The 23,380-nt window shown below is 38.4% G+C and overlaps 1 protein-coding gene across 2 annotated transcripts in view; it reads left to right on the forward strand.

The window, feature by feature from the left end:
- LOC107554278 (calcium-binding protein 8) overlaps positions 1-23,294 on the forward strand; it is a 64,387-nt gene extending 41,093 nt beyond the window's left edge. For both annotated transcript variants that reach the window (XM_016236751.1, XM_016236750.1), the window contains exons 5-6: positions 16,075-16,231; positions 21,949-23,294. In XM_016236751.1, the coding sequence (XP_016092237.1) occupies positions 16,075-16,231; positions 21,949-22,076 (285 nt within the window). In that variant the 3' untranslated portion in view covers positions 22,077-23,294. The remainder of the gene's footprint in view (positions 1-16,074; positions 16,232-21,948) is intronic.
- The last annotated feature ends 86 nt before the right edge of the window (positions 23,295-23,380 follow it).

Genomic DNA, 23,380 nt, shown 5'->3' on the forward strand with positions numbered 1-23,380 from the left:
GTGAATTCAACTTAACCACTGATTTCTAGTCGTGTCCTCTTTTGGAAGGCCAAACAAAGTATTTTCGCTTTCGCAACGAAACACACAGCGTCTTCACACCATGGCGGCGGCGGCAACAACAATAAAGTTACGCCTCCTTTCTTTGCGTGAACATTTGGGGCGGCATTATGCAAATATTCCCACACAGTGACATAGATATGTGGGGGCGTGTTTAAACGAGGTGTTTTAGGAGGGCGTGGACCAGTCTTAAAGGGATCGTTCACCCAAAAATGAAAATTTGATGTTTATCTGCTTACCCCCAGGGCATCCAAGATGTAGGTGACTTTGTTTCTTCAGTAGAACACATATGATGATTTTTAACTCCAACCGTTGCAGTCTATCAGTCATATAATGCATGGCAATGGTAACAAAATCTATGAGAGTAAAAAAAACATGCACAGACAAATCCAAATTAAACCCTGCGGCTCGTGATGACACATTGATGTCCTAAGACACGAAATGATCACTTATACGACTGAGAGACTGCAACGGTTGGAGTGAAAACTCATCATATGTGTTCTACTGAAGAAACAAATTCACCTACATCTTGGATGCCCTGGGGATAATTTTTGGGTGAACTATCCCTTTAAATTGTATAAAGAATATCTCTTTGGTTTTGAGACTTTAGTATTTGCAACTTTAGGGATCTTATCTATTCACGAACAGCTTGTAACACTCCAAAGAGAAAGGAAAACTTGAAATCGCATCATATGACCCCTTTAATTATGTCATCCTGGTATCATGGACTCGCTCTCTCGTTTCATACAAACGCAGCTGCTGCCATTTTGCTACGATTGTTTTGTACGCTGTAATGGATTATTAGATAATTAACAAACTGGTAAGATTTTAAAACATTTTCGTCTTAAATCTTTTATCGCCATAATTATTTATGTGGTGAAATGTTGTGTAATAAGTGGTATGACTGCACCGTTTCTCTTAAATGTCCATCTAGTTTCAACTTGCCGCTTGCTCACAACTGCTGTCTTCACGGAAGCTTTGTGTTCAAATATTTCAACTCAAATCAATATTTCGTGTCTAATTATTTACTTATATGGCAAGTTGCGTCGGGGTCCTGATCACCCTGTCGGGGGTTATACTGCGATAACAACCGGCTGGATGTACATTATCCCTTACTTATTGTGATGTTTTTATCAGCTGTTTTAGACTCTCATTCTGATGGCACCCATTCACTGCAGAGGATCGATTGGTGAGCAAGTGATGTAATGATACATTTCTCAAAATCTGTGCAATTCAAACTAAACTTTGTGCCAGAAACCGAACAGTATTTAAATAATTTTTTACTTCTAATACACCACTGTCTTTGGGCGCGTGCACGGCATCCGATGTGTGTACGGCATGCGCTCTGGCGTAGTTTACGCAAGCGCCGGAAGTGATCTCTCGCTCATATATGTCACTCATTGTTTACACAGTGCACAGTCATTGTAGGTATGACGGCTAATCAAAATGGTAACGTTACTTACTTGCGCTTATCTGGATTGTTCAAACCGACTTAAAACTAAAAGATTACATTCTCTCGCGCGAACTCATTCAGGAATGGTGACTTTCCACGTACAGTGGGTACGGAAAGTAAAACTTCTGAGCCTGCTCGCCTGAATTAATGGTTGATTTCTCTTCGGCTGGATATCAACACACCCATTAACGTAAACTACGCCAGAGCGCGTACACACCTCACGCACCGGAAGCCGTGCGCGCGCCCAAAGACAGTTGGACATAGTTATATATTATAGGTAAAAAATTATATAAATACTGTTCGGTTTCTGGCACAAACCGATCGTTATGTGTCCTCATGAGCCACAGGGTTTCATTTGGATTTGTCTGTGCATGTTGTTTTTACTCTCATAGATTTTGTTACCATTGCGATGCATTATACGACTGATAGACTGCAACGGTTGGAGTGAAAAATCATCATATGTGTTCTACTGAAGAAACAAATTCACCTACATCTTGGATGCCCTGGGGATAATTTTTGGGTGAACTATCCCTTTAAATTGTATAAAGAATATCTCTTTGGTTTTGAGACTTTAGTATTTGCAACTTTAGGGATCTTATCTATTCACGAACAGCTTGTAACACTCCAAAGAGAAAGGAAAACTTGAAATCGCATCATATGACCCCTTTAATTATGTCATCCTGGTATCATGGACTCGCTCTCTCGTTTCATACAAACGCAGCTGCTGCCATTTTGCTACGATTGTTTTGTACGCTGTAATGGATTATTAGATAATTAACAAACTGGTAAGATTTTAAAACATTTTCGTCTTAAATCTTTTATCGCCATAATTATTTATGTGGTGAAATGTTGTGTAATAAGTGGTATGACTGCACCGTTTCTCTTAAATGTCCATCTAGTTTCAACTTGCCGCTTGCTCACAACTGCTGTCTTCACGGAAGCTTTGTGTTCAAATATTTCAACTCAAATCAATATTTCGTGTCTAATTATTTACTTATATGGCAAGTTGCGTCGGGGTCCTGATCACCCTGTCGGGGGTTATACTGCGATAACAACCGGCTGGATGTACATTATCCCTTACTTATTGTGATGTTTTTATCAGCTGTTTTAGACTCTCATTCTGATGGCACCCATTCACTGCAGAGGATCGATTGGTGAGCAAGTGATGTAATGATACATTTCTCAAAATCTGTGCAATTCAAACTAACCTACATAATTTTTGAGTAAACCATAACTTTCATGTTGTTCCAAACCTGTGTGACTTGTGAAACACAAAAGAGGATATTTTAAGGAATTGAAGTTGCTCTTTTCCATAAAAAAATTTGAAACTAGTGACTACGACTTGTCTGTCTGCTCATCACACAAATGTATTACAAGGCTATAGAAGACTTGAAATAAAGGTTACAAAGACTACTTTTATGATGCTTTTATGGTGCTTTTTATAGCTCGATTCATTTTGTATATGGAAAAGAGCAGCATGAAAACCTGCAAAATTCTTTTGTGTTCGACAAAAGAAAAAAAGTCAGATGGGTTTGGAACAACATGAGGGTGAGTAAATGATGACAGATGATGAGAATTTCTGGCGAGAAATGCTGCTCTCTTGGATAAGTAGGTTCATCTTTCAGAGCTGCTAATGGTACCTGTCATTTTTTTATTTATTTAATGCATTAATTTAGCTAAGAAACGTTTGATTAGTCTTACGGTCTGATGCTACATGCCATATTGAATATCCAAAAAAGCTCAACATCAATAGAGGCATTCTATGCTTCATTATTTCCCTCCTTCACAATCTTTCTCTTTCTGTGTTTCTGCCATGTTCTTTTGCTCTCCTTGTTGTTTTTATTTCAACTACGTCCACGTCACCTCTTCAGTATTTCATTTTCATTCCTTCGCTCTCTGAAATGGAGGCAAGTGTTGAGAATGGGCTGAGAGCTTTTCCTTCTGCAATCAGCAAACCTCTCCTACCTCTGCCTGTTTTCACAACCCCAGTGCGGCAGCTGTCACTCACACACACAGAGAAAATTACAGCACTGCACTCCTTACACAAACACACACACACGCACACACATAATCAGGTACGCACAAGCACAGACCGACACACAGCCTTCCTCAGCAGGACAGAGTGCATGGCGGAAATAACCACAATTTTAATTGGTTATTATTAGATACGATTATCTCTTTAAGTCGGAGAACGTTCCCATTTGAACATTTCAGTATTCTGAGCAAGCTTGATAAAGCCTGAGCATGTTGAATGATGGGAATAGTGTGCCAGAGTAGGGAGAATTGAGGTGTTTTTCTGTAAAATGGGCCTGGAATTCAGCAGATCAGGTGATTTTCTTGCCATTGTATGATTAATGTTCCAGTGCTTTTGTGATATGCATGTCCAGATTTCATGAAAACCTGAAAATTCTGTCATCATTTACTCTCCCTCAGTCGTTGCCATACAGTTGTTGCCGCCTGTATGAATTTCTTTCTTCCATGGAACACAAAGGAGATGTGACTAGTAAGAAAGTACATATGACTGTGAACAGACTGAAATTGAATTCATTATTCACTGAAAATCTTCAGCTGGTTGTGAATTATTGAGATAGTAAGTTTTACTCAAGAATCACATTAATCCAATTTGTGAATGAATCATTCAGATTGAATTTGTGAAATGGTTAAACCAATTATTGTATTGTATTGGTGCAATGTATTCACTCTTTATTTGCATGCAGCTGGTACATATTAAAGCAGTGTGTCAAATGGACACTGGCGTTTCTGTGGAGCTCATTTTAATTTCAGATATGGAAATGGGACGATGTTGGCGCTCTGACAAATGCTTCTCTGCTGCTGGAGAGACGTGCTGAGTCCTGAATACATTTGTAATTCTCCACCAAAAGATTTGGTTGGAAAACAAGAGAAGTGACAGTTACATACCGTTTTCATCTGCTTACTGTATTTGTTTGTGACACTTTGTGGACATCTCTGTCTGGTTTATTTAAAGCAGGGATTTTTTAACTTTTTAATGCTAAGGACCCATTATATGATGATTCCCTTGTGTGGGACCCCCTTCATAAAACAGAAACACAACTATTTATTTTCATGTATAAAAATCTATTTATACTGTGCAAAAAATAATGCATATAGTATATACATACATACATACATAAATAAATGAATAAATAGAAAGCTTATAAGGACAAACATTTTCTAAAATTAAATGACTGGCTTTTATTTGTCATTGTACTAAAACCAAAAATTAATTATTGAAATATTATTTGGCATATATTTACTTTGCATCAAATTAATGGTGTATCTTGTTTCTACCCAATGTCAGAATGTAAGAGTAACATTTTCAATTCAATTCAAATGTATTTGTATAGAACTTTTCATAATAATCTCATTCCAAAGCAACTTTGCAGAAAAATAGTATGATACAAGTTTAAGTTCATTGCAAGGTTTTCTTTTTTTAAATTTATTTAGAAACCTTCACTCGAATGTAGTTGCAAATCCATAATTATTTCTTAATTGTAAGATTTTTTAATTGTAATAGTTTTATTGCTAAATATTGGCTGTTTCATAGCTCGTAAATGAAATGAAGTTCTCAGTTTTGCTTTATTTAATTATCAAATGCATCTCAACGTTTCCTCTAAAAAATAGATTGACCAATAAAATTAAATAAAACATTTAGACAATATTCACCCTCTGTTGTGGTTTATGATTAAAGCTTAGCAAAGTAGATAATTTAATAGGACAAATAAATAAAATATTGCAAGAATTTAAAGTTAAACATTTACATAATATCACATTAAAATGGGAGATTGAGTTAGATAATAAAATAAAGTTATTCTTAAAACCATGCAATATAATCAAATATAATCAATAATCTTTAGGATGTTGGAGAGGCTATCATGTATTTAAAGCACATTATACACACATTCTGTAAACATTTTGAACACAAGCAATTAATAGAACAAAACCAAATATAATAAATATTCTATAAAATAAATGTGAATAGCTGTTTTGGAGATAATTGATGATAAATGTTCATACTGAAATCTTTATTTTTTGACTCTAGAAGAGCAGAACACTTCAGATCCTCAATTTGCTTTCTCTTCATCTCATTGCTATAGGTGAAGCAATCGAGATATTAAAGAGATCTCATTTATGACTGCTTTCATTCAGGTTTCCATTTTGAAAGCCCTTCTACAGCTCATAACCATCTGAATAATTGAAGAACAATTTTTGCACAAAGAAACAGTGGTTTAGAGCCTTGATATGCCTTATAACTGGCTTGTGTTGCTTTTGTGACATAAAACTTTTCCTCTTCATTATGGTCTCACTGACAGCAGACATAATGAAATTCAATGAGAAGATGATGATTCAATTACTCCAGTCTATGGTCCTTTATGAAGCCACTAGTATGTACGCTCCTGCCTCCTGCATTTTGTTCCCCATTTCAGACAGTAATACCACAGAAAGGGGAATCTTTCTGGTTAGAATAAATTGCTCTGATGTCTTGGAGATTTTGAAGCCAAATAGACATTATTAACAAGGTAACAAAGCCTGAGTTACGTTCGCAAAGATAGCTCCAGAACTAAGTTTAGCAATCACATATATACACGCCTTGAAGCTGTTCAAAAGATTCCATACATGCTCCTTCGTAGTTTTAGGCAAGGGTCTTTACCATATGGGCTCCTGAAGAGTGATCAATAACATGTCTTGCACTTTATTTCTTGCTCCTGTATTTAGGGACAAGGCCCTTTTCCATATACAAGTGTTTTTCAAGCTTTAAATAGTTCACTCTGTTCTAAGCACATTGCAACCTCTCACACACAGCCAAATACATAATAGTAGATATAATGAATAGTATGAATAGTAGAATAATTTTCTCTTATGAATAGACATAATTGTATATATCAAGATGAATGAAAATATTCCACAAAAGGAATGTGTTTACAGTGGTACAGTGGCCTGCTGAATTCAATAACGAGGCATCAGGTGAGTATATAATTGGTTAGTACACTGCAGCAGCAGTCGTGGCAGCCCTCGTGTGAAGACCGACGAGTGTAAAGACCAGCAATTCTACCTGCTTGACTCCACCAAGCAAGCACACGGACTAGGCACTTGAGTATTGCTTTTCTCCTCTTTCTTTACTTTTTTGTACAGCTTGTTCTCATCTACTTGTTTTAGTCAATTGTACTCACTATGTGCTTTCAAATCTCTACTATTACTACTAACACTCGTAAATCGCGCTCTGTCATTGGAGGCAGCGCAATCCTAACAATCTGCATATTTTCCCTATGTCCTCTACTACTTTATTCTCTATTTCAATTTGTCTCTGGAACTGCCATTCTGCTGTAAACAAAGCAGACTTTATTTCATCTATTGCTACTCATTCAAGTCTCAACCTCAGATGCATTATACGACTGATAGACTGCAACGGTTGGAGTGAAAAATCATCATATGTGTTCTACTGAAGAAACAAATTCACCTACATCTTGGATGCCCTGGGGATAATTTTTGGGTGAACTATCCCTTTAAATTGTATAAAGAATATCTCTTTGGTTTTGAGACTTTAGTATTTGCAACTTTAGGGATCTTATCTCGTACCCACTGTATATATATATATATATTTATTATTATTTTTTTTTTAATAAGTACAGTCTTGCTGGAGACCTCCGGTCTGACGCACGCGGGTTCTTGTGTTATTTCCTTATCACTTCTCGCATGTGAACGTAGTTTGCGGACCAGACAGAGCTGTCTGCGATTCTTCCTATTGTGAAGTCATGCAGTGTGAAACCCCCTGTCGCCGATCCATTGTGCAATGTGAACACAGCAGCAACTGAATGCTACCTCAGATAGTCACGCAGTGTGAAAACAACGGCGATCCGACGAGTTTGAAAATCGTGCAGTGTGAACTCGGCATAACTGAGACCTGTATCAAACCTGAGGACACTGCCACTCCTGCAGCCCTCTCCACTAATTTTACTTTTCCCACACCCCTTGCCCGATTGGGAGGGGTGGAGCAACTGATCTACTTATCTCAGATTAATGGAAATTTGATCCTTTACCATCTCTTACTGGCAACAGTTCATTTGAATCACACGCAATTACTATTACTCACCCTGTTAAAATCCACTTTGTAGTTGTTTATCGTCCCCCAGGTCAACTGGGTAACTTCTTGGAGGAGTTGGATGTGTTACTCTCAAACTTCCCTGAGAATGGTACTCCTCTGGTGACTTCAACATCCACCTAGAAAAAAACACAGGTTGCTGACATCAACACTCTACTTTCCTCATTTGACCTCAAGCAAGTGTCTACTACGGCTACTCACAAATCAGGTAACCAATTAGACCTTATCTACACACACTACTGCTCCACTGACAACACGTTATTTACTCCGTTGCACACCTCAGACCACTTCCTCATCACTTTTAACCTCAAACTGACACCTGACACAACACACACTCCTCTGCAGGTCACCTTTCGCCGTAACCTACACTCACTCTCTCCCTCTCGCCTATCCTCTATGATCCTATCCCCACTCACCTCCTTCAGGCCATTTCTTCTTCAGTTATACCTGTGCTCACTCACATTATCAACACCTCTCTTCACACTGGTACATTTCCCACAGCATTTAAGTAGTCTCAGGTAACCCCACTGCTTAAGAAACCCTGTCTAAATCCAGCACTTTTAGAAAACTACGGACCGGTATACCTTCTTCACACTTGTGCGAGTTGTGTTCAACCAACTCTCTATGTTTCTCGCACAGAACAACCTAATGGACAACAACCAATCTGGCTTCAAAGCGGCCACTCAACTGAGACTGTCCTGCTCTCAGTTTATGAAGCCCTGAGACTAGCAAGAGCAGCTTCCAAATCCTCAGTACTCATATTGCTGGATCTTTCTGCTGGTTTTGACAAAGTTAACCACCAGATCCTCCTGTCCACCCTCATGAAGATGGGCATCTCAGGAACCGCACTTCAGTGGTTCAAGTCATACCTCACAGGCAGGTCCTTCAGGATGTCTTGAAGGGGTAAGGTTTCTAAGTCACAACTTACTACTGGGGTTCCTCAGGGATTAGTGCTTGGACCACTTCTCTTCTCCATCTACATGTCATCATTAGGATCTGTCATTCAAAAACATGGCTTTTCCTATCACTGCTATGCTGATGACACTCAACTCTATTTCTCTTTCCAACCAGATGATCCGATGGTAGCTGTTTTCATTGCAGCCTGTCTGACAGATATTTCTTGCTCAATGAAGGACCATCACCTTCAACTCAGCCTTCAACGGCGATCCGACGAGTTTGAAAATCGTGCAGTGTGAACTCGGCATAACTGAGACCTGTATCAAACCTGAGGACACTGCCACTCCTGCAGCCCTCTCCACTAATTTTACTTTTCCCACACCCCTTGCCCGATTGGGAGGGGTGGAGCAACTGATCTACTTATCTCAGATTAATGGAAATTTGATCCTTTACCATCTCTTACTGGCAACAGTTCATTTGAATCACACGCAATTACTATTACTCACCCTGTTAAAATCCACTTTGTAGTTGTTTATCGTCCCCCAGGTCAACTGGGTAACTTCTTGGAGGAGTTGGATGTGTTACTCTCAAACTTCCCTGAGAATGGTACTCCTCTGGTGACTTCAACATCCACCTAGAAAAAAACACAGGTTGCTGACATCAACACTCTACTTTCCTCATTTGACCTCAAGCAAGTGTCTACTACGGCTACTCACAAATCAGGTAACCAATTAGACCTTATCTACACACACTACTGCTCCACTGACAACACGTTATTTACTCCGTTGCACACCTCAGACCACTTCCTCATCACTTTTAACCTCAAACTGACACCTGACACAACACACACTCCTCTGCAGGTCACCTTTCGCCGTAACCTACACTCACTCTCTCCCTCTCGCCTATCCTCTATGATCCTATCCCCACTCACCTCCTTCAGGCCATTTCTTCTTCAGTTATACCTGTGCTCACTCACATTATCAACACCTCTCTTCACACTGGTACATTTCCCACAGCATTTAAGTAGTCTCAGGTAACCCCACTGCTTAAGAAACCCTGTCTAAATCCAGCACTTTTAGAAAACTACGGACCGGTATACCTTCTTCACACTTGTGCGAGTTGTGTTCAACCAACTCTCTATGTTTCTCGCACAGAACAACCTAATGGACAACAACCAATCTGGCTTCAAAGCGGCCACTCAACTGAGACTGTCCTGCTCTCAGTTTATGAAGCCCTGAGACTAGCAAGAGCAGCTTCCAAATCCTCAGTACTCATATTGCTGGATCTTTCTGCTGGTTTTGACAAAGTTAACCACCAGATCCTCCTGTCCACCCTCATGAAGATGGGCATCTCAGGAACCGCACTTCAGTGGTTCAAGTCATACCTCACAGGCAGGTCCTTCAGGATGTCTTGAAGGGGTAAGGTTTCTAAGTCACAACTTACTACTGGGGTTCCTCAGGGATTAGTGCTTGGACCACTTCTCTTCTCCATCTACATGTCATCATTAGGATCTGTCATTCAAAAACATGGCTTTTCCTATCACTGCTATGCTGATGACACTCAACTCTATTTCTCTTTCCAACCAGATGATCCGATGGTAGCTGTTTTCATTGCAGCCTGTCTGACAGATATTTCTTGCTCAATGAAGGACCATCACCTTCAACTCAGCCTTGCTATGACAGAATTGCTTGTGGTATACAGATTGCTTGCTTCATCACAACTTCTCTATACAGCTAGGTTCATCAACCATAACTTCTTCCAGGACAGCCAGGAACCTTGGAGTTGTGACTGATGATCAGTTAAGCTTCACAGACCATATTGCTACAATGGCCCAGTCCTGCAGATTTGCCTTATACAACTTTAGGAATACTTGACCCTTCTTATCACAGCAGGCCACACAACTCCTTGTCCAAGCTCTTGTTCTCTACAGACTGGACTATTGTAATGCTCTCTTGGTGGTCCTTCCGACATGTACTATCAAGCCTCTACAACTGATCCAGAATGCAGCAGCGAGAGTGGTCTTCAACATACCAAAGAAAGCTCACATCACACCTCTCTTCATCAGTTTGCGCTGGCTGCCAATAGCCGCTTGCATCAAATTCAAGGAACTGATGTTTGCCTACAAGACAACCTGACTCTGCACCAATATACCTAAACTCGCTAGTTCAGACTTATTCGACCTCCAAAAGTTTGCGTGCCATCCCAAAGAGGCACAAAATCACTCTCACAGACCTTTACCTGGACTGTTCCCAGCTGGTGGAATGACTTACCTATCTCAATTCGAGCAGCTGAGTCTTTAGCCATTTTCAAAAAATTTCTAAAGACACATAATTTTTGTCAGCATCTATTCTATTCTATTCTATTTGTTTTATTTCATTTCTAATTCTTGCTATGTGTACTGTGCTAGACTAATTGAGACTTGTCATATCACTTGTATACTGTTGCTCACTTGTTGGTCTGATTGCTTACATTGTTCTCCTTACTTCTAAGTCGCTTTGGATAAAAGCATCTGCTAAATGATTAAATGTAAATGTAGAAAGGTCATGATCATTTGCATTCTGATCAGCACAGCCTCATGGGGCAGCGGGCGGCAGAACACTTGTGTTGGATATCTGACAGTAAAAAGGGCAAGTGGCCAAGAAGAGAGCTAGATGATATCCTAAAAACCTTGATTAATACATCAGGAGACTTTAAATGTGATGTTTTTGTCATCTTTTCCACCATTGACACAAACCATCTGTCCAGTCAATTTCCAGCAGAACCGGAGCTTCAGGCTGAAGCAGGGATTCTGGGAAAGGTCTTGACTAATGGCTGCCGTAGGCTGAACAGTGTACACATCGAATGGGGTCACATCATTTTGCTGTCAACCAGCCAGAGGTACAGCCAGTAACCCATCCACCAGTCAACAAAAGTGTTGGCGCCCCGGGTTTATTCATACATGCTGAATCCTTTTGAACATATGAAGCATGTTAGCTTTGCTATGTCAATATGATTTGATTCATTTAATAACCAAAGCGATCGCCCCTCCAACATGATCAGGCTGCTGAGAGATCGATACTGTTTGCCAAGCTGTTGTTTCAACAGCAAGGATGATCTAATCACTTTTACCCAATGCTAGTAATAACTGCATGGCATATCATAACTATTTTGTATCTATAGCTACTTTCAAGGCTTGATCTCTTAGATTAAAGTGACTCTCTGCTATAAATATACCTGGGGACATTATGCATGTACAATGCCTCATTGATAATCTTGCAGAGTCATCAGTTCATTCTCATACACTGAAAGTACTGTCATATAGAATATACTGAATAAAAGCCATTTTGAAATCTTAAAGTATAGAACTGAAGTCTTTGAGTACTAGCTTAAAGGGATAGTTCACCCAAAAATGAAAATTCTGTTATCATTTACTCAACCTTATGGCAGTTCAAATTAAAATTAATTCCTTTCTACTAAAAGAAAAAAAGAAAAAGAAAGGAAAAGAAAAAAGTGTCATTTTGTTCACACAATAAAAGTCAATGGCATCCAAATGTTGTTATGGACCCCAATAAGTTTTATTACAAGGACAAAAATGTTGAAAATGCCGAAATGTCTGTAGATAATCATGTGGTGCTATCCACTAATGTACTGATACTTATCCATACCAGGAATTATGAATCATAAATTTTCTTGTGATAAATTTTTCTTGTCTCTCGAAAAGGACATCCGTCTTGTGACTTTCATGGACAAATGTGTGCAGTGCCAGAGCTGAAATGTTGACAGTGTTGGATAAAAACCAGGTTACAGGCTGGACATAAAGTGTCTCGCTCTTCATTATGTGAAGATAAAACTCCCTTGGCCTTAAGAATGTGAGCGTCATAATATTTTACTGACTTTCGCTGAAGTGGGACTTGAGGATGCTTGGAAATTAAATGGCTGTCAGACAAGATCACAGTGCTGGACAGTGACTCCAATTGTAGATGTATACATTATTACAGAACAATTGTTGGTGTTCTACCACTATTTGCTTTTAATACAACTTCCAATTTTCTTAGAATCGATTAATACAATTTTTAAACTTGTGCCAGTTATATTAAAAATTATTATATATTAAAAATATATTAAAAACAAATGCCAGTTGCTTTAGAGATGTTGGAGGAGGATATCAGCTTCTCGCTCTTCTCTTCAAAACTGTCTACAATGACTTGACAGTATTCAAGTAAGGTGATTTATCTGGCCAGGGCAGATGTTGAAGTTCCTCTTGGTGCTCCAACAGTCCAGGTTTTATGATCATGACACCATAATTTTTCACATTTAGCGTTGATGTCTGTCATTAAAGTTTTAGCAATTGCAGCTCCTTCATGGATGTTGGCTTCGTGAAGTTCTCTGTGGTCAGTTTTTGTGGAAATATTGAGGTTTGCTGTCACTCTGTTTTGTTTGGGCGCAATCCTTCTTAGAGATTCGGTCCCTATAATGGTCCCTATCATTCACTTTCGGGTTTTACCCACTATTCTTCCTTGCCGATGAAGTCTTGCCATGTTTTGTTTACACAGTCAGAATTGTAAAGACTTTTACAACAATTAGGAATTAAACCATTCCTGCTGAATGGGCTTCCATAATTTTCCCTTTTTGGGAGTCTGACAAGTCCATATTTCACCCACAACTTGTACTAAACACTGCTGAACACAACTTATACTACACTGATAAAGAACCTAGAGAGTATAGATAACATAAAAGGTAATTGCAATGTTTGTTTTTGCAAAAAATTACATTAACGCCTATAATAATGGGTGATCACATTATTTTGTCCAACCCCTGTATATATTTTCATGCTGGATCATCAGTTGAAGAGCATGACTCTTTACTTTAATATTATCAATGTCTGATCTGATTGCCTTTCATCCACATCTCTTTTATCTCTCTACATACTTCCTTTCTCTTCTCACACACTTTCATTCTCTTCATTTAGTCCATCTTTATAGAGAGGCTGCAGTGTGTGGTGTAGTGGAGCTGGAGCACCGGATGAATGACCACAACTCTCAGTTCCCTGCAGCAGCAGGGAGATTCCATTAATGTGTTACTAATTGCTATTAAGCAGCCTGATGTTTGGAAGAACAGAGGCTGTCGATATGCCTGTGCTAGTATATAGGGACAACTCAATGCAGGCCAACACCCCATCCCACCACAGGACACAACGTCACCTCATCTGTCTGTCAGTCTGTCTATCAGTCAGTCAGTCAGTCATTGTATAATTCTATCTATTGTTCTATAATTCTAACTCTGGTTTCATAATATTGCCAAGCTGTGGATGGTTCTCTTAACCTACAGGTGTCTTTTCATACTTTAAAACAAAGATCTCAAGTGTCCTATAAGTCAGCAGGTACCAGCCTGTCTGGAAATTGCCATCAAACACACACACACCATCACAAAAGAGATTAGTCCTGTCTTCAGCACAGCCAGTCAACCTTGAAGGTCATTTGCCCACCATTACTGATATATAAATACTCACAGCAAAGAAAGAGTTTTCAAAAGAAAAAAGAAAATGGGATTTGTTATCTAGCATGAGGGCTCTTAATGAGCTGCTCTTCTGCCCACTCTCATGGCCTCCAGTGAAAACAGATGGATCTGATGCCCTCAGGCGATTCCATCTCTGTGGCTGTGGGTTGTCCGAAGGTTACATCAATGCAGTTAGTGCCCACTCTTTCTCTCTGGTAAGCCCGGAAGCATCCCAGCTTTACTGTCTGGATGCTAAAGGGCTGGTTTGCATGAAAGTCCCTAGATGGTTTTCCCTTTCAATTAGATTTTTTACCCTATTTTTGATTAGGACTCCACACTTTGCAAGTTCATTTTATTGATCTTAAAAATTAATAAAAATGAAACATCTATTACTCACCATTACTCATCACATTTGTTTTATGGGCATGAATGTGTATTCAGAAATCATGTGGCATATTGTAGAAGTGTACTAGATCTAGCGGTGGGCTTTCTATACCCATATATTTTTCTATATATATGTTACGTTATGTTTTATGTCATGTCGTGTCATGTTGTTGTATGTTATGTTATGTTTTATGTTATGTATGTTATGTTATGTTATGTTAGGATGGCTTGAGGGTGAGTAAATCATGGGGTAATTTTCATTTATGGGTAAACTAGCCCTTTAATAATTGCAAACTGGTATTTATCATCATATTATTTATTATTAATTAATTATCATAAGCACACTGGTTTGTAGCACAAATAGTTATACCGTTTACTGCACTTTGTGATTCTATTAGTTATTATAGCGGCTAATGAATCAAAATTCTCACACAAAAGAAAATAGCTTATTTCCGTGTTGCAAAATAAGGTTGAATATATTATGTCATATAAACCGTGGACACAATAGGTCAACATTCATGGGCATAAAATTACTGTATAAAATGCTCAGTTTGTGCTTTCTCAGGTTTAAACAGAAATATAAAATGATTTATAGGCCCGGTCTGCAGTGTTTACTGCATCATGCTTGCAGTATTACAAAGCAGTATTTTGCTCTCATTCTTACTGACTTGCTAAAGTGGAGTGAAATGACAAGTTACTGTGGAGGTGAGCATACTGAGGCTGTAATACTTAATGGCTTGTCAGATTTATTAGCTTGCCAGCTATTGTAATATCCTGCTGTCTCTCCTCATGAGCTGCAATGGCAGCACATCCTGTCAAGCGTCTTTCTCCAGAGCCACAGAAGTGCACTGTGAGCTTCCTGTCACAAAGTCGGAGGTTTCCATTCTGTATTATATCACTGCGCTTATCGATGTTTTAATAAAAAAGTGAAGTGAGATTTAACCTATACATTTTTCTTACTTAAAACATTTACAAAAAGTACTAGAAATATCATAATAATGTGTTTTGGACATCTGTAGTGGTAATTAGATGAATAAATTCTTGTATATGATTATGTCAGTAAAGTTACCACAGTATTACCATCATTATACTGTTTTATAAGGGAAGGCTGAATGATTTAGTGGTGAATTAATATGTAGCCGACTGTATTGCGGTTCTTTCAGCTTTCCTAATGACTGTTTGTTCTCTAACCTGACAACTTTGCAAATAAGGCATTAAGCTGGTGCGCCACAGTTTCTTTTACGTCCTCCTGAAAAATTGATCTGCTGGGCTAATGTTGCCTGGGTAATTAAAGGGATGGAGCTCATAAACGCCCTCTGGATACAAGTTATAAAAATCAACTTACTGAACACGAGTTACAGTCCACATGACAGTTTTCCTCTGATGTCTTTTGAATTTCTTGTAGTTAATTGTGTTATGTCCGTTTATCAAATGCCATGCAAAAGTGTTCAGACTGATCAATGCCCTTTTTTCTTCTCAATTACAAAGACTATTGATTTTTTTTTTCATATCTAAGCACTCGACTGCAAAATTAATTTGAAAACTAAACAAATGTAAAGTATAATGCTAAAATAATTACAATTAAATTTAAAAAAAAGGTGAACTATCCCTTGATAGAAACATACAACACAAAGAGTTTTTGAAGAGTTGGAGTTTGATTGAGTAACTCCTGTGTTATCTGTCTTTGTAGTTTGACATGCAGCGGATTACACTGGAGGAGCTGAAACACATCCTTTTTCATGCCTTCCGGGACCACCTGACGATGAAGGACATAGAGAACATCATCATCAATGAGGAGGAGAGCTTGAACGAGAACTCCGGGAACTGTCAAACAGAGTTTGAGGGAGGTGAGTGTAAACTTGCTGCCTTGCGTGTGTTTGTGTGTGTGACCTTTGAGTTTTAGGGTATGCTGTACTAAAAACGGCAAAGTTTTTCCTTTGTGTTTTTGAAAAGTTTCGCGTACAAAACAAAACGATCCCCATTCACACAGACCTGCGAAAATGACTAAAAATTATGCAGGTCAAGCCGGTAGTTGGCAATGCCACTTTGTAAAGAAACAGTACACGTCTGCACACATACCTATAGACTGATCACATAATATACATATGCAAGACGTCACCATTTTCATTTGCATTTTTGTAGTTTAGTTAGACAATAACGGTATTATTTTCAAAAACTTGTGCTTTGAAACACATTTTCAGGCCCCCAAAAAGCCATTGTCTTGTAAACAGCCCCTTAGAGTGGGCTGGTTGTGATGTCACTGTATAGGGAAGGCTAGGCTCATGAATATTAATTAGCCCTAGATAATCTCCTTGACTTTCCAGTCACGCTACTTGAATTCTAATACATTTCGTCCTTTAAATGTCAGTACAAAATACATTATGATATAAAGATAATTTCAAATAAATGGAGTATCAAATAAGGTATTCTACAATATTCATGATTTTAGTTATTATTTATGATCATCAACATGACAGAGAGGGGTTTTTTCATGTAAGAACAAAATGCAGATGGTGACCCTTGTGAAAATAAAGTACACTTTAGTATAGTTACAAAGAGTAGCCAACTTATTAGTTCAAACACTTAACTGCGGTTAAATTAAAATATATTATTATTTAAAATTAATTAAATGCAGTTAGGGCAGGGGTTCTCAACTCAGGCCCTCGAGCTCTACTTTCCTGTAGAGTTTACCTCCAACCTTGATCAAATTCACCTGTCAGTAACTTTCTAGTAATCCTGAAGACCTCGATTAGCTTCTTCAGGTATGTTTGATTAGGGTTGGAGCTAAACTCTGCAGGAAAGTGGAGCTTGAGGGCCAGAGTTGAGAACCCCCGAGTTAGGGAGTGCTTTTTTGGCCCATTTAAGTACACTGTAAAAAAATAATATATGTGACCCTGGACCACAAAACCAGTCATAAGGGTAATTTTTTTTCGAAATTGAGATTTATACATCATCTGAAAGCTGAATAAATAAGCTTTCCATTGATGTATGGTTTGTTAGGATAGGACTTGGCTATATTTGGCCGATATACAACTATTTGAAAATCTGGAATCTGAGGGTGCAAATCGCCTTTAAAGTTATCCAAATCAAGTTCTTAGCAATGCATATTACTAATCAAAAATTAAGTTTGAATATATTTACAGTAGGAAATTTACAAAATATCTTCATGGAACATGATCTTTACTTAATATCCTATTCCTAATGATTTTTGGCATAAAAGAAAAATCAATAATTTTGACCCATACAATGTATTTTTGGCTATTGCTACAAATATACCCCAGCTATACCATTAAGACTGGTTTTGCGCTCCAGGGTCACATATCAGTAAGTCATGGCAACTCGTCAAAATCATTTGAGCAATTTCAACTTTTATTTATAAGTTATATGAAATTTAACTTGATTTTTAAGTCGGTATAATTTAATTTAAATTGAAATGATTTATACAACCAAGTTGATTATATTTAAAAAGTTTTTTTTATAAGTTGAAGTACTAGGTGGATATATATACAGTGTATGACTTAATCTTTATGTAATTTCTTAATTTTATTTATCTTTTTAAATTTAATTTCTTAATTACTTCTGTTGGTTAAAGTGTACTGTTGAGTGTCATGATAAGCATTTATGGTCAACTAAAATATTACTTTAATGTGTTTCTACTGAAACTGGTCTGTCATGTATTGTAAATATATTTATTATAACATTTTGTAATGATGAAGTTGCAATTGAATGCATTTAAAATATCAAATAAGGTATTCTACAATATTTATGATTTAATCATTATTTATGAAAAACGTGAGTAAACATGAAAAAATTTAAATGAATTATTGTATATAGAGAAGAAAAAACAAAATAAAGCAAGTATAATAAATAGAAAAGCGCATAAAATACAACATGCAAATAATTAACTCATTTCAGCGTTTTTTCCCTTTTTGGATTAAAAACAAGAAAGTAATTCTGATCAGCCAAACCCTTTAAACTTAAATGTATGCAACTAAGCAGTGTTTGTAATGATGTGGTGCTTCTCTAGTTCATCTAGTTCAGCTTCTCTGCTTCAGTCGGTTTGAAGCTGAACTAGATGAACTGGTGTTCTGGTGTTGATGTTGTTGTTGCATGCATGATAATACTCCTGTTACTGTACCTCTATTTGCTCATCTTATCCTGTGATGAATAACACAACATTTCTCATGGTAATACACAGGAGGGTTAATGCTCTTTTGCCGTATGTGATATTCACAGCCTATTGACATCAGGTGCTATTTTAGTGGGTATTTGGTTATTAAAATCAGAGGAGTGAATTAAAGATGCTAGTTTGGTTTTTGAGTGGGCAGCTCATCTCGAGATACATGAGTAGGTGTCTACAGGGTCACCAGAGCTCACTGTAGCATATGCTACTCTACATTATGAGATCTCCTGAAACAAACTCATAATCATCTCATGCGACTGAGTTTTGAAATTATGATGCAAACATACCATATTCAGCCTATTTGACACTTTGAGTGCCTCAGACCATTAAAAATATTTTTTAACCTAAATCAATAGTACTTTTAACATGTGTTTAAAGACTAGTCATTACATTGTCTAGAAACAAAAAATATTGGTTGGCTCAGTGATGGCCACCATGTTAACTCTTTCCCTGCACTGATGAAATTATCTGTCCCGCCACTGATGAAGTTTCCCAGCTTTCTCTGTTTTCACTGTTAGGGCTATTACACATCTTCTGAAAGAGCACAGTAAAGTAATAGTTCACCCAAAAATGAAAATATGCTGAAGATTTACCCTCAGGCCATCCAAGATGTTTGTTTCTTGAACTGAACAGGAGGAATTCAGCATTACATCACTTGCTTACCAATAGATCCTCTTCAGTGAATGGGTGTCGTCAAAATGAGAGTCCAAACAGCTGATGAAAACATCACAATAATCCAGATGTAATCTCCACTTGTGAAGTGAAAAACAAATCCATCATTAAGGTGTTTTTATATTCAAACCATTGCCTCTGGCTAGAACATGCTTTCTTCAGTAAAAAAGTCGTCTTGTCTGAATCAGGAGAGAAATATGCACAGATCAAGCACTGTTTATAAGAAAAACTGTGCAAAACAGCAAACAAATATATGCAAAATCACTGTTCTTATCAGGTAGTTGTGTATCCAGATGATAAATAAAAGCCAAAGGCTGAATTCAGAATAGAATACTAGCATTCTATTGTTTCTCCTATATAATTTATAATCCCTATATATCTTTAGTATCAGCCATGATTTAAAGGGGTAATATGATGCGATTTCAATTTTTCCTTTCTCTTTGGAGTGTAACAAGCTCTTGGTGCATAAAGAAGATCTGTAAAGTTGCAAAGACTAAAGTCTCAAATCCAAAGAGATATTCTTTATAAAAGTTAAGAGTCTGCCACGCCCCCCTAAAACGGCTCGTTCTAACACGCCCCCACATATCTACGTCACTGTGTGGGAAGATTTGCATAACGCCGCCCAAATGTTCACGCAAAGAAAGGCGGCGAAACTTTTATTCTCGCTGTAGTATTGTTGTTGCCGCCGCCGCCGCCATGTCCTGAAGGCGCTGTGTGCTTTGTTGTGAAAGCGAAACTACTTTGGTTGGCCTTCCAAAAGAGGACGATATCCGCTTCGTCATGCCTGGAGCTGATCTGTGCTGGGCGCTGAGGAAATATTCAACTTCGTGCTGTCGATCGCCGGATCGGCTTTCACCGTGGACGATGCGGAGTCCAGCCCGGGGTCGTCACATGTGGTTGCCGCAGGCATCACAATATGGTAAGGGATGTAACATTTCCGTCACACGCTTGAGGAATTCGGCCAATCACAACGCACTGGATAGCTGGCCAATCAGAGCACACCTCGCTTTTCAGACCGATGAGCTTTGTAAAAATCGACGTGGGCATAGAAAAAGGCGGGGCATAGAGGAGAAACAATAATGTACAGTATGTGGAAAATAATGTGTTTTCTTAACCATAAACCGCATAAACACATTTCATTACACCAAATACACAAAATAATGTTCTTTTTAGCAGCATCATATGACCCCTTTAAATGTTACATTAGTACATATTATGCAACAATAAGCATTAGAAAGAATTGTGTACCACAGCTTTGAAGCTACTTAGTGCACTTAGTGAATGATTTCAGAGTATGAATATTCAGTATGGACCACGCTAGCACAGTGTTAGCATTGCAGGGGTCAAGCACATCCCTTATGCCAACGGCACAAGTCTCTGTCCTACCAGCAGTAACAGATGTCCACAGCGCTAAAGCAACACTCATCCACACCTTCTGTTGAGCCCTCTGTGTCTTTATGAATCATTAATGGTGGCACCTGGGTCAAGCTTAGATTGTCAACAGACCACACACTGAGACTATATTAATGAATCTAGAGACACAAGCAAAATGGAGTCTCTTTAACACAAAAGCTAACTAAAACTCTTCAACTAAAACTAGCCAAGCAACTGCCATTGAGATGAATAGGAATGCTAACAGTTTTAGCATTTCATTTGGTGATGCTAGCAAAAGAGAAATGACATAAGGTTTCTTTCCTAGTCATCTCAATAGCAAAAAGTGCCTCAATTTACCTGAATTCAGCTTTACAGCTGCACACAATACTGTCATGCTTGTGTACTTTTTGTAGAGAGGGTTTTTGAAGTTAAAAAAGGTGCACTTTAATATATTTTTAAAAAGAGTACTTATTATGGATATAATGTACTAGCCTATAATAGAATTAAAATTAAGTAATTGAAAGTGTATTAGTTTAAATTTATATTAAAGGTAATTAGCTTTTTTGACCCACTTAAGTAGGACTTAAGTATCTAAATGTACACTTTTTAGCTACACTTCATTTGCCTTTTATTTCATTAATATTCAGTATTATCTGCAAGTACAGTTTTTTAAAAATATATAGTAAACTACAAGTGCACATTCAATACAATTGAGTGCACTTTTTCGCAAGAGGGTTGCAGTGCTGTCGAGACTTTTTGAAGTTCAAAAGATGCTGAGCACACTGCAATACAATTTAGCTTGACTTTATGAAAAGGTGAGAGAGGGGCAAAAATTAAGGTTCTCCTTAGCAACAAACACTCAGGCAGAAGAGTAGCTACGTTTGCTCATTATCGCGCTTCCTCTCTGCTGTAACCAGGCCAGGGATTGGCTGCAGGGGGCGGGACTTGCTGACTAGCGCTCTGTGCCGGAATGAGGACTGGAGCGGAAAATGATATCACGGGGTGAGGCTGGCACACAATCTGTCTCGCTGTGCGTTCCAGAAGCTCCTAATAACTGCCTCTATTCTCAGCCCAGGCCCCACTGTCACCCCAGACGCTCGTGAGCCGAGCAGCCACATGTGCTCAGGTGAACCTCAAGCCCTAGTGAAACACCTCCACCTCGCAGCTGCACGAGAGACGCTGCTTTATTTAGACGGGTCAGATTGGCAGATGAAAGGCGATCGGCTAGAATGCAAATCGACACCTACACATTCAGACACAACACAAGTAGAAAATGTGTTCAGATTAGCATACTTGTTTTCCTCAGTCTAAATCGCTGTTTTTGTGTCGTTGCAGTTCATCCCAAAAAGAAGAATCGGCAGACGTGTGTGCGCAAGAGCCTGATATGCGCGTTCGCCATGGCCTTCATCATCAGCGTCATGCTCATCGCGGCCAATCAGATGCTGCGCAACGGAATGGAGTAGTGACATCACTGTGAGCGCGGCGGAGCCTGCATGTGCATGTCTGTCGATGAAGTTGTCAAAAATTAACCAACAAACTCGAGAAACAAAACCAAACACCTCACTACTGAAAAGAGGAGCTTTTTATTCTTTTATTATTTGTATTCTCCCGTTACTTTTCCACGCGGACCAAGTGACACAGGAAGTGTACGTCGAGCCAAGCCAGCATGTTACACGGGGCCTCATCTCTCAGGCAGGGACTTTAAAGGGCTGACTTTCTGCTTTTCGTGCCACCTCTGTTCCCTAATGCAATAACACGCAGGAGTTCATAAGCCGTCACTGTCTCCTCCGTGGCTTTAGATATTTCAGCAGGGATTCGCTGATGAGCTTCTGCTGGGCTCGGGCCTGCCGTGGATGTAGGAAGGCAAAAGTAATTGGCAACTCCTTACACCTTGGTGGAGGGAGAGTTACAGCATCTACTTCGGAGACTATTTATGTCTGCTCTAGCCAGAGTGATTTTCTGGCCCAGGGGATGGTGGGAGGCCGGGGAAGGAGCGCTCGTTGTAGTCCATAATTAAATCCATAGTCATCAGCTCCAAAAATCCATCGTTTTAATCATTTCAAATGTGTTCTGCGATTAAACTGTGTGATCTTTCTGTGTCTAATGCTTTTTATGAATTGGTTTGTAAGGAGCATGCCCACGCAAAATATTGAAACACAACAGAAAGTTCTGCAGATTTCCACAGAATTGGAACTACCATCATTCATAAGTTCTGTTTCCATGTTTGTTCCAACAGTTGTTTTGTTCAAACTGGCGACACGCACAAGTATATCTTGAATGCATTGTAGGTTGCTTTGGATAAAATGATCTACCATATAGAGTGCTGTGCAGCCGTGACATCAAAACCCAGAAGAGTAATTCGCCATGGGTTCCCTCAAGATTTTCCTATGGGTCTTAATATTGGGGTTTTTATAATTTTGAGGGGGAAAAAATGTGTCGTAAATTTAAATTGATGATACTTGGACATTTTACTCTACAACATAAATTACACACAATCATACTAAAAAGTTAATTTTGAAGCAGTTATGCTTATTTTGAAAAAATACATGTTTGTAAAAAAGTAACTACATAGTAACTACAGAGTAACTACATAGTAACTACATACAAAGAATGTTTTGGGTGTGGGTGTGTGCAGTTCATGTTGTACAACAAAACGTTCAAGTATCGTCAAGTTATTGTTACCACAGACCGTATTTTATTCAATAATTATTTTTAATTAAATAACAATTTAAACATATATATATATATATATATATATATATATATA

This window comes from Sinocyclocheilus grahami, unplaced genomic scaffold (genome assembly GCF_001515645.1).
Source record: "Sinocyclocheilus grahami isolate Dianchi unplaced genomic scaffold, SAMN03320097.WGS_v1.1 scaffold496.1, whole genome shotgun sequence".
Taxonomy (NCBI): domain Eukaryota; kingdom Metazoa; phylum Chordata; class Actinopteri; order Cypriniformes; family Cyprinidae; genus Sinocyclocheilus; species Sinocyclocheilus grahami.